The following is a 16,390-nucleotide window of genomic DNA, read 5'->3' on the forward strand; positions in this document are numbered from 1 at the left end:
ATTTAAGTTAAAATTAATTGTTAAAATACTGAGAGAATGAAAAGGTCTTCAGCTGGCGACGAAAGGAGTACAGTGTAGGCGCCAGGCGGACCTCTCTGGGGAGATCATTCCACAACCGGAGTGTAGACCTTGGTGGAGCTTTTGGTACTAGATTTTTAGAAGGCAACAGATGCTCCATTGGGAAGTCCTAAAAGCTCAAATAATCTAATTGAGGGAAGCAGGTCTTTCCCTGCTGCTTCAACTCCTGGACTGCTCCTTCATCTGTTTCTCTGTCTCTTGGCCTCAGCTGTGTCTAAAAAATGCTGAGGGTGGGGTGGGGGGGAGGCTTCTCCTCCAGGAATGTGATATCCGAGTGTGATGATCAGGAGGCATAATAGATGGTTTTAAGTTAACATATGGCAAAAACTAGGCAAGGTTCATCCAAACAAGCAAAACCAATGGCAGCCATTGTTAGGTGGCGTAGTAGCATTTTTGAACATGGAGAACTAGCCTTGCCAGGACTACATGAAGTGTTGGCTGAGAGGAAGACAGAAGTGCTAAGCAGGCAGGCTGTGGTCCCCTAGGAAGGGGATGCTGAGGGGAATCATAGAATAGCAGAGTTGGAAGGGGCCTACAAGGCCATCGAGTCCAATGCAGGAATCCACCCTAAAGCATCCCTGACAGATGGTTGTCCAGCTGCCTCTTGAATGCCTCTAGTGGGGGAGAGCCCACAACCTCCCTTGGTAACTGGTTCCATTGTCGTACTGCTCTAACAGTCAGGAAGTTTTTCCTGATGTCCAGCCAGAATCTGGCTTCTTGGAACTTGAGGCCGTTACTCCGTGTCCTGCACTCTGGGAGGATCGAGAAGAGAATCATGCCTGCAGGTGGGGAACCTTGGCTAATCCTCAAATCCAGATGATGACTTGTGCTCACCGTGCGTGTCTCTGTCTTGCTCTCTTCCTTTCCCTTCCTGCCATCCCCTAGAAGCTACAGGAGATGGATGAGCAACGGACCCTGCGTCTCAAGGATGGCTACAGCGTATTTTCAGAGACGGAGCAGCAGGTCATGCCCATCATTGGCAAGTGCCTGGAGGGCATGAAGGCAGCAGCGGACGTGGTTGATGAGAAGAACGTGGGTGCCTGCCAGATGAGTTGTTGTATTCCCTCATGTAGCGTAGAAGCTGAAAAACAGATGGTGTCCCATCTGATGGGAGTGGACTAGCCCAGCTTTCCCCCACCTAGTGCCCTGCAGGTGTGTTGGCCTACAACCTCCATCCTTCCCAGGCAGCATGATCCAGTGGCCATTGTAGTCCAACACATGCAGAGTGGGGAAGGCCGGGCTCGATTGTCATACACATCTCTCCGTCCCAAGAGCCCTGTGACATACAGAGACAAGGTGGGCTATAAGTGGGCACCTAATCCAGCTGCAGATTCCACTCCTGGGCATGGTTCTCCTTGGAGCCTTGCCCCTATGTAGGAGAGGTTGGATTATTCAATGAAGCCTGGCCTAAGCTCTCTGGAAGCCAGAATGGTACAGAGAGAGTGAGCAGAACATTCTCCACACCACCATTGAAGATGGCCCCACATTTTCCTCCTTGAGTTGTCTATGTCATCTTAACATTGGAGACTTTGGGGGGTGAAGGATGGGTGTGCTTGTCTGTATTGGCGTTGAAAGCCCAGGATTGTAACCACTAGAACAGCAGAACCTGTAGCAGATCCGTACCTCAGCTTTCATTTTTAAAAGCTAAGGAAATTAAGTTTCTATTCTAGGCCCACCGCATAAACCCTTCTCAGGCCAAGCACCACCACCTGAAAACCTGAGGGACAGTTAAATAAACCTTTCCCCTATCTATGAGGGAAACAGGTTTAATACAGGATCTGTTTTTAAATGTGGTGTGGGTGTTCAATAACTTTGAGGCAGGTAAATAATGCCAAGCTGACACGTGATAATTGGTAGCTAACAAAATAACAATGTTTATTGTCATGTTAAAAGCTTTAAATGGAAATATAATGCTTCCAATCCTGCCTAGTCCAAACTCTCCACACACCAATCCTAAATCCCTAGCAATTAATCTCCTCTCACTCCACAAACAATTCCAATCTCTACTCCTAACCACAACATAACCAACCTAACAGCCCCCTGACATAACACTCACTCCTCCCCTCAGTCACTCTTTATATACTCCTTTCCCCTCACCCTACCTATTACATCACAAACCACACTCTAACGTTCCATACTCACCAGGCATACTAATTCAGGCGTGTGCGGGATACTCAATTGTGGGGTAACCCCACAGTCCTTACCTCAGTTTTCATTTTTAAAAGCTAAGGAAATTAAGTTTCTACTCTCTTTTACAGGCTGAGATAGGTGTGTGACAAATTGTGCAGTCAGAACACATGAAGCTGCCTTATATGGATTGGGCAACAATATAATAGGAGTGATCACACTCAAACCACAAAAACATCAAAACAACTTTCATAGATGAATAATTCAAAAACTTTACAAATGTACAAAGAACAGGCACATCAACAATATTTCTAGGATGTTCACACCAACATTCACAATCAAGCCTGCAATATAAACTCCTAATATACATATAATGAACTATTCACATAAAGCGTCTCTCTCTATATATATACAGTAGTCCGGTACAAATAGCTGTTTCGAAGATTCTTCCTCAGTATGACGCAACTGCTTGACAAAAGGAGCCACGGCTACACAATTAGAAAGGAACCCACCAGGGTTTATCACCATAACATTCTTACGTCCTCCAAGCCGACAGTAATGCTCTCAGATCTGACGTAAGAATGATATGGTGATAAACCCTGGTGGGTTCCTTTCTAATTGTGTAGCCGTGGCTCCTTTTGTAAACCAGTTGCGTCATACTGAGGAAGAATCTTCGAAACAGCTATTTGTACCGGACTACTATCTATCTATCTATCTATCTATCTATCTATCTATCTATCTATCTATCTATACGCTTTATATGAATAGTTCATTATATGTATATTAGGAGTTTATATTGCAGGCTTGATTGTGAATGTTGGTGTGAACATCCTAGAAATATTGTTGATGTGCCTGTTCTTTGTACATTTGTAAAGTTTTTGAATTATTCATCTATGAAAGTTATTTTGATGTTTTTGTGGTTTGAGTGTGATCACTCTTATTATATTGTTGTTGTTTCTAAACCACAGCCTTCTCGGTTTTCTTTATATTGATTGGGACCATCAGTCTGTTTTAGGTCAATGCTGTCTATTGTGACTGGCATCATTTCTTCAAGGTCTCGGGCAGCAGGGATTGTCATGACTCTGGGATTGAACCTGAAGCCTTCTGCATGCAAAGCATGTACTCTACCGCTGGCCTGTGGCTCAGTCCCACAAAGCAATCCATGCGCTCAGAAGCATTCCTGCTCCCAAACTGCTGATATCTGCAAAAACACTGGGATGACGGGCAACGCACTTGCCACCTTCTGTTATTTATTTGTTAATTGGCAGGATTTATTGCATTAAAGGTATTAGAGGCATCTTGCATTTTAGGTTTGCTGATTCAATTTGACTTTGGCCCTGTGTATGTTGGGACTTCTGCTGCTCCAACGTTTCTGGAGAGGACACCGGCAGGTCCTACTCTGGTCTTTGTTAGGGTCGATGTGGGGGTTTGCTGCTGGTCTGTATTGGTGACTTCGAGGAAGACCTGGGTTCGAGGGAGCCTTTACAGAAGGGTGCTGTTCCCCTGCTAGGACTCGCAGGTGCTCATTGAACTGCACAAATCGGGCTTTGAGAGGCCAGTAGACCTGGATTTCGAAGACTTCAGCCAGCCCATCAACCGGACTTCATCCGATAGCAGCCTGGGCACCCCCCGTGGCACCCTAGATGGTCGACTAGACCCCCGATTACTGGGCAAGAACAAAGGGAAACGCTGGCCCTTCAGCAGGAAGAATAAGGTGAGGACTGGCGTGGAGACCGGAGTGCGCCCTGAGGAGGCAGGGTGGCTGGGAAGTACCCTTTGTCCTCGGTCTAGAGCAGCCTTCCCCAGCCTCCACATGCTGTGGACTACAAGTTCCATCAGTCCTGACTGTGACTGATGGGAACTGAAGTCCAAAACAACTGGAGGGCACCCCAAGTTCAGGAAGGCAGGTTTATAGGATTTCCAGAGCCACTGCGTCCTTTTGATAGGTCTGGCTGTGAAGTGAAGTGAAGGAGAATTTGGGGGGGGGGGGAGAGAGAGAGAAGGACGGGGATAAGGAGGAGAACCACTGTGCTTGCTTGCTGCCTCTTGCGCATCCTGGATCGCCATCAACGCATCTTTGGGGCAGGGTGACCCGGATTGCCGCCCCGTCTGTCCTCCTTTCTGCCAGCCCCCCCTCCCTATCAAACCACTGTAGTTTCATCCGCCTGAAAGCGGTACGGAATCCACGTTAGCGAGACGCTAACGTTAGCACCTTCGTCCAGTCTCTGGCTGCCTCCTGTCTCCTTTCTGGCTGCTTGTACTTGTCCTCCCCAAAGAGTTTTCTCCCTCCAACTCCCTGGGCCTAATCAGTGCTTCCCAAGGACGTCTGTGCCGACATCACGTTTGGCAGCCGTACCTGCCGCCGGAGAGGCTGGGCCAGACCAGCCCGCCCCCCTCGAGCCGCTGGTCATGTCAGCCTCCTGCCCTTCGTGTCACCCACTATGGAGGCCTTGGATCTCTGCCTCTGGGACCTGCTGTTCCAAGAAGCCCTTCCCGGCTGCCCCTGTCACTCAAAGGCGGGTGGTGTCCTTTTTTCCTACAATCCCTAGTTGACCTCTGTGTTTATATTCTGGAGATGATTGTGGCAAAGGCCCAGGGTTTGCTTCACTGAGGCTTCACTTTTCCTACTAGTTTTCCCCAGAGGCTCCTTTAAAACTTACACACAGGCTGTATTTCAGCAGAAGGCCCATTTTCGCCAAGGCCTCCTTCCTTCCCTCCCTCCCCACGTGGCCCTTTCCCTCCCACTTGCCAGCGGCATCCTGAAGGGTCCCGTCCTCCTGCTTTTATAGCTGGGCTCCGTCTTGCTCTCCAACTCCTCTGGCGCTCGTTCTGGGCTGTGAACTTTCCCCGGCCACAGCTGCCCTGTAAATCTTGCAGTGCAGACGTCGCGGGAGTGCCAAACTCAGCTGCCTTGGCTCCCCCTTCTCTTGCTGGCCTCTCCTTTGCCTGCATCACTTTTGTATACTGCATCATTTCTTCCATATCCTCTGTGTCGTCTTTCAGCCTCTGAACATCTGTAAGCTCGCTGCCTGTTTCCTTGTTTTTCCTTGCTTATCCATGAAGGTCATCAAGATGGGGGGAAATAAGATTTCTAAATCAGCCTTCCTCAACCTGGTGCCCTCCAGATGTTTTGGACTGCAACTCCCAGCATTCCTGACTATTGACTGTGCTGGCTGAGACGGATAGGAATTGAAGTCCAAAGCACCAGGTCGGGGAAAGCTCTTCTAGATCTCTTCCTTGAAGGAACTTGGCCCATTCTTCTTTGTCCCATGACGGACACCCAGAGACACAGTGGTGCCCCCTCTTTCTTTTGCTCCCCATACCCATGGGAAGTGGGGGAAGCGGGATGAACAAGGCTGAACATAATCTGTGCCTCCTACCCTCATGTCTTCAGACTGCTCCCCACCCCCATAGAAATTCTTCTGCGTACTGAAAATATTGAACTTGCAAAAAAGATAAATTCGTGCAAGTAGAATAAATTAATAAACTAATGCAAACATTGCTCTGATGGTTAATTTGCAAGGTAGTCTTCAGTAGGTCTTATTCTTAATCCAGTATTTGCTTCAGTATCTTGCAACTGGTGTTGGGGCCCAAAGAGGAAGGGGGACACAGACAAGAGAAAGTCCCCAGTTCTACCCCGGCATCGCCAGTTATAAAAGGATCATAAGAAGCAGGTGCTGGGAGGGGCCTCTGCCTGGGGCCTTGGAGAGCCGCTGCCAGTCAGAGCAGGCAATCCTGGGCTAGGAAAGGAAAGGAACCTCTTGTGCAAGCACTGAGTCATTACTTATTCTTGGAGGGACGCCAGCTTTCTCTGATGTTTTCTCGGCAGGCCTTATAGCGGGGTGGTTTACCGTTGCCTTCCCCGGCCGTGATTACCTTTCCCCCGGCTAACTGGGTACTCATTTTACCGACCTCGGGAGGATGGAAGGCTAAGTCGACCCGAGCCGGCTGCCTGAAACCAGCTTCCACTGGAATTTAACTCAGGCCGTGCGGAGAGTTTCGGCTGCAGAAACTTCTGCTTTACTGCTCTGCGCCACACGAGGCTGGGAAGGGCCTCTGCCTGGGGCCTTGGAGAGCCGCTGCCAGTCAGAGCAGGCAATCCTGGGCTATAGGGACCAATAATTTGGACTGCTGTAAGCAGCTTCTCCTGTTCCTGTCGCCAAGGTCAGTCTGAAGATGTGTAGGGAAGCGAAAGGAACTAGAGGTCCTGTGGGAAGTTTAAAGCAAGGGATGAAATGGAACAACTGCCCACCAAGACCATATTCTTACTACAACTTGTAGGAAACTAGTATTGATATGGGCTTCTCTATGTACTTATTATTTCTTTATTACGTTTCTATACCACCCAATAGCTGAAACCCTCTGGGCAGCTCACGACGACTGAAAACCATAAAATACAACGTGATAAAATACAGTGTAAAAGTTTAAAGTTTTACAGTATAAAATAAGAATAACAACCAAAATGAAACCTAGTAGCAGTGCAAAGATTTAAAATATGGTAACTGATTTAAATCAATAGAAGCAGAAAGATTCCAGTAAACCTTACAACAACCCTATAAGTTGGGTCATAGAATCATAGAATAGCAGAGTTGGAAGGGGCCTACAAGGCCATCGAGTCCAACCCCCTGCTCAATGCAGGAATCCACCCTAAAGCATCCCTGACAGATGCTTGTCCAGCTGCCTCTTGAACGCCTCTAGTGTGGGAGAGCCCACAACCTCCCTATGGAACTGATTCCATTGTCGCACTGCTCTAACAGTCAGGAAGTTTTTCCTGATGTCCAGCTGGAATCTGGCTTCCTTTCACTTGAGTCTGTTATTCCGTGTCCTGCACTCTGGGAGGATCGAGAAGAGATCCTGGCCCTCCTCTGTGTGACAACCTTTTAAGTATTTGAAGAGGGCTATCATGTCTCCCCTCAATCTTCTCTTCTCCAGACTAAACATGCCCAGTTCTTTCAGTCTCTCTTCATAGAGCTTTGTTTCCAGACCCCTGATCTGGAAACATCTAATAGTCAGTATTACTATTGCAGAACTGGTGCTAAGAGAGTATAATTTGCTTAAGGCTACTTGGTGAGTTCATGTCCGGGGGCACTATTTGAACCAGGAATATCGTGATTTACACCTCAGTCTCGTGCTCACTACTCCACACCAGCTCCTTTTGCTATGCTAGCAGTTACCTCCCACATACTATATTTCAACAATGCTTTGACGTAGTCTGGAGCAGGACAGATACTGCCATCTGAGCTGCATAAGCGTTTGTGTGTCTAGATCTGGCATTCGCTTGGCTGCACCAATTGATGGCTCTTGCAGGCTCTGAAAAACGTCTTGTGTTGGCCATTGGGGCTTAAAAAACAAAACCAGCAAGCGAGGGCAAAGTTAAACTTTACATGCATTGCCTACTTTTTTCCCTGGTTGAATTCTCTTCTTAGTTAGCAACATGGTCTCAAGACATGCTTTCCGCCCTCCTGTGGCCCCAAAGCTGTGGTCCTTGGGAGGTGCAGCCATGTTGGATCAGGTTGCATGTAATTCCTTGGGAGTGTCTCTCCAGCTGTTCAGAACAAATTGCCAACTTGCATGGCCCCACAAGAAGCTGCCGTTGTTCAGTCATGAGAATGCTGCTTTCGTAACTTGGTTGGCAGCATTGCCTTTAGAGGTGCATAGAAACCCGGCCCGGCGGTATTGTAAGCCTTGATCTCCGCTACGTGAGTCATTCCACAAGAAACAAGCGTTGTGTGCTGTCATCTTGCTTTCAATACCGCAAACAGATTCCACCCTCAAATATGGGATGCAAATGAGAGAAACACAAGGGGCGCCATTACCGGTGGGGGGGAAAGATTCCGGAAGCGGGAAGGCTTAATAGAGACAGAGAGAATGACGGGGAAATGATGGCTCTCACTCAAAGCGGCTTCTCCAGCACTCCAGACCTCTCTAGCCTGCTTTTGTAAAGCCTCCTTCAAAATGGCTTCTCTCTCTCATTGCCAACATTGCACCATAACACTGAAGCTTAGGGCCATTTCAGCCTTTCTCTTTGACCCCTAAAATTGTGGGATTTGAGATGAGGAATTTGAAATTCCTCATCTCAGTGGGGTTTGGGTTGGGACATGTTGGAATGAGGTGCCCTCATGGAGAGTCATCTCTGCACCTTGGCATGGCTATGGCTCTCTCTCTCTCTCTCTCTCTCTCTCTCTCATGTGCTCCCTGTTGGTGAGGTATCGCTCTGCATTTTGTGCTGTTGCCCCCCCCTCCCCCCATGTATCCTTGGTGTTTTATTACAGTGCATTCCTGTTATATTGGACACAGCAGATTCATGTTTGCTGTCTTGTCAGGTGAACGAGGTAGGCGGTACGAGCTGTGAACTTCGCCATTGCTACTTAGAGCAAATAGTTGCCGGACATTTTTGGCCAATAGTAAAGCACGTACAGTATAGATGGAATGTACTGTAATTCCCCTGTTGTGTTTGGGGGTTTTGTGTGTGTGTGTTTATTTTCTTACAGAGTTTTTCCCTGTTCTTTTGTGTGTGTTTTCGTTTCTTGTTCTCGGCCCTTGTCCGTCGCTAGCTCCCTCCCCCTCCCCTCTCCCCCTTAAATTGCCCCTCCTTCTCGTCTCCCCCTTCCTCATCTGCCATCAACGGACCTCCATCCCCCAAATTCACCCGTGACCCCCTCTCTTACTGTTTGAACGAGATCAATAAGACAGTCAAACCCCGCATCACGTCCTTCCGCAGCCTCAAACGGGGGGTAAGTGGATGGTTTTGTTTGCTAAATTAGCATCCTGTGACTGCAGCTTCCAAAGGCACCTGCCAAGTGGAGAGAGCCAGTTGTGATGATAAGACGAGGCCAGGGCTTTCTATTGGGCTTGTGAAAGCAGTACACTGAATATGGAAAGGAGAAATTTCAATTTGGAAAACCCATTCAGTTGGTTAATATTTATTTATTTATTTATTTATTACACTTATATACCGCTCCCATAGCCAGGGCTCTCTGGGCGGTTTGCAGAAATTCTAAAATTGAGATACAAACAAGTATACAAAATTTTAAACTCTAAAACACAGAACATACACACATAAAACATTAAAAACTGTTAAAAAAACCCCTAAACATGTGGGTGATTAAGATGTGCCGCCATATGCCTGGGCAAAGAGGAAAGTCTTAACCTGGCGCCGGAAAGATAGCAGCGTTGGTGCCAGGCGAGCCTCGTCAGGGAGATCATTCCATAGTCTGGGGGCCACCACCGAAAAGGCCCTGTCCCTCATTGCCACACTCTGAGCCTCTCTCGGAGTAGGCACCCGGAGGAGGACCTTAGATGTTGAACGTAGTGACTAGGTATATTCATGTCGGGAGCGGCGTTCTATCAGGTATTGTGGGATAGGACCAGCAACCAGCCTAAGTCTCAGCCTGTTGCTTTCTCAGCCTCAGGTCTAGGTACCTGGCACCATAATACCACCGAGAGAGAGACAGAGAGAGAACTTGTGTCTGAGTCTTCTATACAGAGAGCACAATTGTCCCACCCCGTTACCATTCTGGCCCATAGAGAATGCCACATGCAAGCTTTATGGAAACAAGGAGCCAACAGCCAGAGAACTTTGAGTGTCCGTTGAGATGGCTTGGCCAAATGACCCCAGAGGGTGGCAAGGGAGGGCCTGCCTGAGACCTGTTACCTACTTTATAGTTGTGTCTTCCCGACGCCCTCGTCTTTTTTTACACAGACCAGAATAAGAACTAGTCTCTGCCGCAGTGGGCTGGCTGTTGTAGAGTGCATGCGTGTAGCTTCGTACATCTCTGTTCTTTAAAGTTTACATACTGCATCTTCCATGAAACCATGTGCAAGTGCAAAGCCTTTCACAATTAAAGTTGGAGGAAGGCTTAGCTGCTGCATTTCTTAGGGGGCCAAGTGTTCAACACTCAGATCAGATGGTTTTTATTTGGGAACCATTTGTGGTGGCAGGAATCAGAAGGCAGCTTTTCTTCCCCAAGCAAGACCATCAGCCCCTACCGAACAGGTGACATTTGTGCCGTGGTAGCAGGAGAGCAAGTGCACTCCAAGATGGCGCTTATGGAGCAAATGGCTGAAGGCGATTCATGCCAATTTCGCCAAGCGCACCCTGTGGGAGGAAAGCAAACGTCCGCCACACCCTGCCCCGGTCACTGCTGAACTGGCCTGGGATAGATTCTCTTTCAGTACCAAGCATGGTGATTGGCTGCTGGTTTTGGAAAGCCCTGGGGATCATGGAATTGGAAGGGACCAAAGGACCATGGATTCCCTTCACCCATCAGGATCTGCCAGATCTCTTCCCAACTAACAAGGCAAATATGATAGGGGTGTGGGACAGGTTACAGGATTCCTTTAGGCCGAGGGCAACTTGTGCCCCTGTAGATGTTTTGGCCTACAACTCCCATCAGCCCTCACCATTGGCTGTGCTGGCTAAGGCTAGAGTTGTAGTCCAAAACATCTGGAGTGCCTCAAATCTTGCCTTCCCTTCCCCCTCCCCCAAATTAGGCCAAGGCTGGTTAGATTTCCAGGCCTGACAGACCAGGCCATCTCTAGCTGAGATGTCATTGCCAGGCTCACATCTGGTGACTGGAATGATTCTTGGTTGTCCAACAAGGAGGCCAGAGGTGCCTCTGCTTCCTTTTCTGCTCTGTCCCAGTGAAGGGTGGGTGTGGGTGTGGGTGTGGGTGGGTGGGTGGCCTCTTAGACTCCCCATCTGTTTTGAGCCTAGCAGCTCTTGTGCACACACAAGAGTTGAGAATGACACACGGGTAGAAGAGGAAGCTGCTCAATTCTGACGTTCCACTTCACATCTAACCATGGCCGTTGTTACGTGGCCTTAGCCAAACCACTTAGGCCTCAGGTTCAAACTACATGCCCAGTCATGTGATTACTACTATTTAAATCCAACGTAGCTGTGGAAAGCTGAAGCTTGGAGTGGAAGATAACGCAGGTGGGTGGAGGGGTGCTTAAAATTCTTTCCCTGCAGGACATTTTCCCTATCAAAATACCTCGCCCTCAGCAGCTTTTCACCCTGCAGAGGAAAAGAGTGCTGGTATAACGGGATTAGACAAATAATGCTGTGAAGTGCTTTGAAAGCTCAAAAGTATTATTTAATTGCTGTTTATTTCTGGCTGAACTGCCCAGAACTTAAAGCTGAGTAGGGCGGCCAAGCTCTGGTGCAATGTCAGCTTCCAGGGCCTGAGAGAGTCCCTGCCTATGGCAGCCTGTCAGTTGTCCATCCCTGCCTTAGGCTATGAGAAGTGCTGTGCCTTAAACCTGTCACCCAGATGACCTGGGCAGATTGGGGTGACAGAGGTCAGCCTGCAGGGAAAGAAGGGCGGTCTGCAGTAACTAGGGCAAGACAAGGCAAGGTCTGGGAGGGGGGCATCGAAGAAATTTATGTGTGTATCTTTTCCTGATGCCAGACTGTGGTCACGGAAGACTTCAGCCACCTGCCTCCAGAGCAGAGGAGGAAAAAACTACAGCAGAAGATTGAAGAGAGAAACCGGGAGTTGCAGAAAGAGCTAGATCAGAGGTGAGCGCTTGGAAGTCAATCCCCTCTCTCTACATGGGCCACAAGAGAGAGCGATCTCTGCGGGGGCTAAATGGAGTTGAAATTAACTTTTACAGAAAATAAAAATGTCCCCAATCGGAGATTTCGAAATTTGGGTCTTTCAGAATCCATAGTTAACATTGGTTTACGTATTCTGACAATCAAGTTTTAATTATCCTGCCTTCAACATTTCAGTCTGAAATATAAGGCTTTAACTACTAAAGCTTACCGTCTCCTCTGTCTTTGTCAAGAATGGGAAAAATTGATCCCCTCAGCCCTTTCCAACTTGATAACTCTGTAGCCGCACTTGCTGAAAAGCCACAATTATTTTGTTAATTGATATATTTGACATAGAGCAGAACTTCAAGGCTGTGCAAAAATGTTTTGTTTTTTGTATTTAAGTGCTTAGTTGTGACAGACTTTTTAGCAGCTGGCATCAGAAAGCTAATTCACATATGTAGCAGAATTAAAAAAACATTATCAATTAAAAACTTACATTATCAATTTGGGAAGTTTTATCCCACTACAGGTGTTAATTAGCTTACCAATGCCAGGTTGTTTGTGTGAATCACCAACACTGCTTTGTAAATGGTCGATGTAATTATTTTACATGCGTTTTACATTTTACTGTAATTGTCACAGTCTACCTTTTTTTTGCGTTTCATTACCCTCTGATCTCAATGCTCACATTTTGGAGAACGTGTTGTGCATCTGATGAAGTGGACTGTGGTCTGCAAATCCTGGTGCTATAACAACTGTGTTAATCTTTAAGGTGCCACAAGACTCCTAATCCGTTTTGTATCCCTTTGGACTCGGCTAGTAATTTTTTTTTTTTTTTGCATTTGGAGGACGCAAAGGGTTAAGTGCAGCTGAATGGCGCTCTTAGGCCAGTACAGTATGATAAGGCAGCCCACCTGCTTCATTATTAGGGATGTGCTCCGCTTCTAATCGGACCGGCGAATTAGAAGCGGAGCGGGGTGCTTCGCCTCCCCTTAAAGCGGAGGCGAAGAGGATTGGGGGGCCGGCGGAGCGTTGCGAAGAGGATCGAGGTGAAGGTGGATCCTTTGCCTCGATCCGGAGCTCCGCAAGAAAGGTAAGTGAGGTTTACCGGGCCCTGCCGCTGTCGCTGTCGCCCATGCAGCGACAGTGGCAGGGCCTGATAAAAAAAACCTCCCTCCTTTCCCTTACCTGCATCCGTCCGTGGTCCCTCGGCTTCTTCAATTGAGCCTGTGGCTCAACCAGGAAGTCTAGACCGCACTTGCGGCCCAGACTTCCTGGTTGAGCCATGGGCTCAATTGAAGAAGCCGAGGGACTGCGGACGGACGCAGGTAAGGCCTCCCTCCCCCTTGGTCCCTTACTGGGCTCTGCAGGTAAGGGAGAAGAGGGAGGGGGGCCTTACCTGGCGCCACTCCCCTCCACCGCGGAGCTCCGATTCAGAGCCGGAGCTCCGTGGAGCGGACTATGGGCGGGGCGGGGCGATCCGAAATTTTCGGATCAGCCCGCGGGGCAGATTGGGGGGTCCGTGCACACTCCTATTCATTATGGATTTGACTTGATTAGCGTGTGTTTGCTCCGCTGCAAATGCCCCGGGTCCTGGATGCCTACATTCTGCAACGGCCTTGTCCTCATAACCAGCTCTTGCCCTCCTTCCTTCCATTCAGGGATGCCTTAAATAAGATGAAGGATGTTTACCAGAAGACGCCACAGATGGGGGACCCCAATAGCCTTGAGCCAAAGATCTCAGAGACGCTGAGCAACATTGAGAGATTGCGCCTCGAAATCCAGAAATGTGAAGTAAGGGCTTGGCGGTGCAGGGGGTGGGGGGCAAGGATGGGACAGGCCAGCCATCTTGCACTCCTTAGGTTTGCATTCCCTTGCAACTGCCCAAACATTACATCTCTGCAACCCAGGTATGGCTGCCACAGGACGGTATCTCAAGTCAAGGGTGTTCTTCCCAAAGTTGCTCCTATCTCTGTACAACGTGATCATTGTACTGATGCTGAGCCACTGTAGAGTTCTTTTACTCACCCTCTTCACATACACGTTATATCATGCCGGTTTTGTTCTGTAGAGCCTCGTGTGGCGCAGAGCGGTAAAGCAGCAGTTTCTGCAGCCGAAACTCTCCCCACGGCCTGAGTTCGATCCCAGCAGAAGCTGGTTTCAGGCAGCTGGCTCGGGTCGACTCAGCCTTCCATCCTCCCGAGGTCGGTAAAATGAGTACCCAGTTAGCTGGGGGAAAGGTAATAATGGCCGGGGAAGGCAACGGCAAACCACCCCGCTATAAGGCCTGCCAAGAAAACGTCAGCGAAAGCTGGCGTCCCTCCAAGAGTCAGTAATGACTCAGTGCTTGCACAAGAGGTTCCTTTCCTTTCCTTTGTTCTGTAGGGCTTTGCCGACATGTTTTTCCAAGATAGCCTTTCCCCAACTTGGTGCCCTTTAGGTGTGTTGGACTATGATTCCCATCTTTTCATGGCCTTGGGCACCAGGTTGGGGACAACTGTTCTAAGACGTGTGTAATTCTGTTTTTTGTGTGCATCACGTTGTTCAGCAATTGCTACTGAAAAGGCAACTCATAAACCCTATCCATTTATTTAGAATTCCTTTCTGTAGTCCTTACAACCACCATGTAAAGTAAGTCGGTGTTGGGAACACCATATGGCCAGTTGGGCAGTGCAGGTGCCTGAGGCTAGAGAATTTTGGCTCCCCGAATGAGGTGAGGTTTTGAACAGGGCTGGCTGGCACCAGAGAGTGGTGGCGTTAGGCCTCTGCACGTGGCCCATTCCCACTTAGTGCAGCCCTGCCCAAGGAGGTTCTCAGCTCGCACACCTTTGCCTCTTCCAGGTTGAAGGGGGCTTTATGAGGATCCAAATACTTGGAGCCAGCGGTGGATTTGAACAGGGACTTCTCAGCCACTGCGTAGCAATAGCTCAATGCATGCGACCTGCTCGTCAGAATGAACAAGAGCTGCTTTAGGGCAGAGTAGTTCCTGCGGTTCATCTGCATGAGGGCTTGTGTGGAGGAGTTTCCTAGTGAGGAACAGCAGCAGCACACAGTTCTCAGCTTTCTGCTCCAAGGGAGGGGAGGGGGAGGACCTCTCGATATGGTGATCGCGAGATCCTCCCCCTCAGTCCACATGCGGCATGCAATGTGCCTGGAGGAAGGAGGATGTCACCACCGCCATTTTTTTTACTGAAGATGAGCACACGAGCACTCCATCAAAAAGTTTTTTGTTTGTTTTTTGTTTAAAGAGATCCCTCCCTCCCCCCCACCCCAATGGGCACAGAGCTCCTGAAGAGGAGCCGGGACGGCCACCCACACACCCCGCGATCTCGGGACAATCCTGAGGCCGCGGGGAAAAACAGGGTAAAAGCTGTCCCGGTTATCCCCTGTGCGTCATGTGGATGCAAAGGGATGATCCCGGGGCGATCCCCGGGATAAGGCATGGTGTAGAGATGCCCAGTGTCTTCAGCTTGCCCTGGGTGACACATTATGAAGGGGTGGGTTAATCCCGGGCAACGTCAGCATGGTTTCCTTCTGAGCATCATGTGACGGAGTAGCCCAAGCTGTGAGAACATTTGCTGGCTTCAAGGAGCGACCCCTGCGGGGAGAGTCGTGCAGGCAGGCTTGTAGGAAGCCCGTTAGATGAACACTGTGCAATGAAGCCCCCTGACTCAAGTCCCATCTTTTGGGCTCTGCATAGGCTTGGCTGGCGGATGCAGAGAACAGAATGCTGAGTAACCGGCCGGATTCAGTCGCACGTTACAACCGTCACGTGGATCATGCCAGTGCCCTAAACAACAACAATTGCTCGCATGAGAAAGACAGGTGAGAGAAGGCTGTGGGGAGGAAGGTGCAGCTGCTGGGGATACCCCATGGCAGCCCTGGCTCTGTGAGCCTTGTGCTCTTGATAGCAAGCTCACTCGCGATCTCTAGAGGTGGAGATCTGCCCGTTAGCTGCTCCTTGGGGGTATTGTTCACTTCAGTTCTCTTGCACCGGGCCCCAAATTGGAGGGACTGCCTGGGACAGTCCGCTTCTAAAAGCTCTTACTGTCAGTAACTAAATAAGTTTAAAAAGGCGCAAAAGCTGCAAAACCACCAAATGATCAGTATTTCGGGGGCAGGGTGGGTGAGGAAGACTTCCAGCAGGCCGGATTTGGCGAAGGGGCTGGAAGTTCTGCATCCCTTGCTGAGGCCCTCAGTGGGTCAGCAGCAAGGAGGGCTTGGGAGATCTGAACGAAGCATTTGTCTGGGGGAAGCTTTCTCACCGGACGTTCTGGACGGATCCCAGCCATCCTGTTTCCTTGGCCAACCTTGGTCCTGGTGCTGGGGCCTGTGGGGCCCCCCACCCCTTGCCCTCGTGGCTTCCACTCCTGTCCTTATGCCCTCTTGGCAGCCCTGACACCACCCACTCGGACGAGAGCCAGGACACATTCAACCAGCCCATCTACACCGAGTTTGACGAGGACTTTGAAGAGGAGCTGACATCGCCCATCGGCACCTGCGTGGCCCTCTATCAATTTGAAGGTACCTGCTCAGCAAGGTGTCCCCCCCCCCCCCGCCCCTGTTGCAGCATCCGCAATGCACAGGCCTGGTCTGGGAGCAGCCGGCGTTCTCCCTCGGCCCTTGTAAAATGGGCGCTCAGAG

The 16,390-nt window shown here is 49.4% G+C and overlaps 1 protein-coding gene across 2 annotated transcripts in view; it reads left to right on the forward strand.

Annotated features, from left to right (window-relative positions):
- TRIP10 (thyroid hormone receptor interactor 10) overlaps positions 1-16,390 on the forward strand; it is a 95,354-nt gene that overhangs the window by 74,879 nt on the left and 4,085 nt on the right. The window contains exons 8-14 of one of the 2 annotated variants that reach the window (XM_063119106.1): positions 964-1,110; positions 3,716-3,919; positions 8,760-8,939; positions 11,619-11,728; positions 13,408-13,540; positions 15,447-15,571; positions 16,140-16,270. In XM_063119106.1, coding sequence (XP_062975176.1) covers positions 964-1,110; positions 3,716-3,919; positions 8,760-8,939; positions 11,619-11,728; positions 13,408-13,540; positions 15,447-15,571; positions 16,140-16,270 — 1,030 coding nt within the window. The remainder of the gene's footprint in view (positions 1-963; positions 1,111-3,715; positions 3,920-8,759; positions 8,940-11,618; positions 11,729-13,407; positions 13,541-15,446; positions 15,572-16,139; positions 16,271-16,390) is intronic. The other variant, XM_063119107.1, reaches the window with a different exon arrangement.

The sequence above is a fragment of the Elgaria multicarinata genome, chromosome 3 (genome assembly GCF_023053635.1).
Source record: "Elgaria multicarinata webbii isolate HBS135686 ecotype San Diego chromosome 3, rElgMul1.1.pri, whole genome shotgun sequence".
Classification (NCBI taxonomy): domain Eukaryota; kingdom Metazoa; phylum Chordata; class Lepidosauria; order Squamata; family Anguidae; genus Elgaria; species Elgaria multicarinata.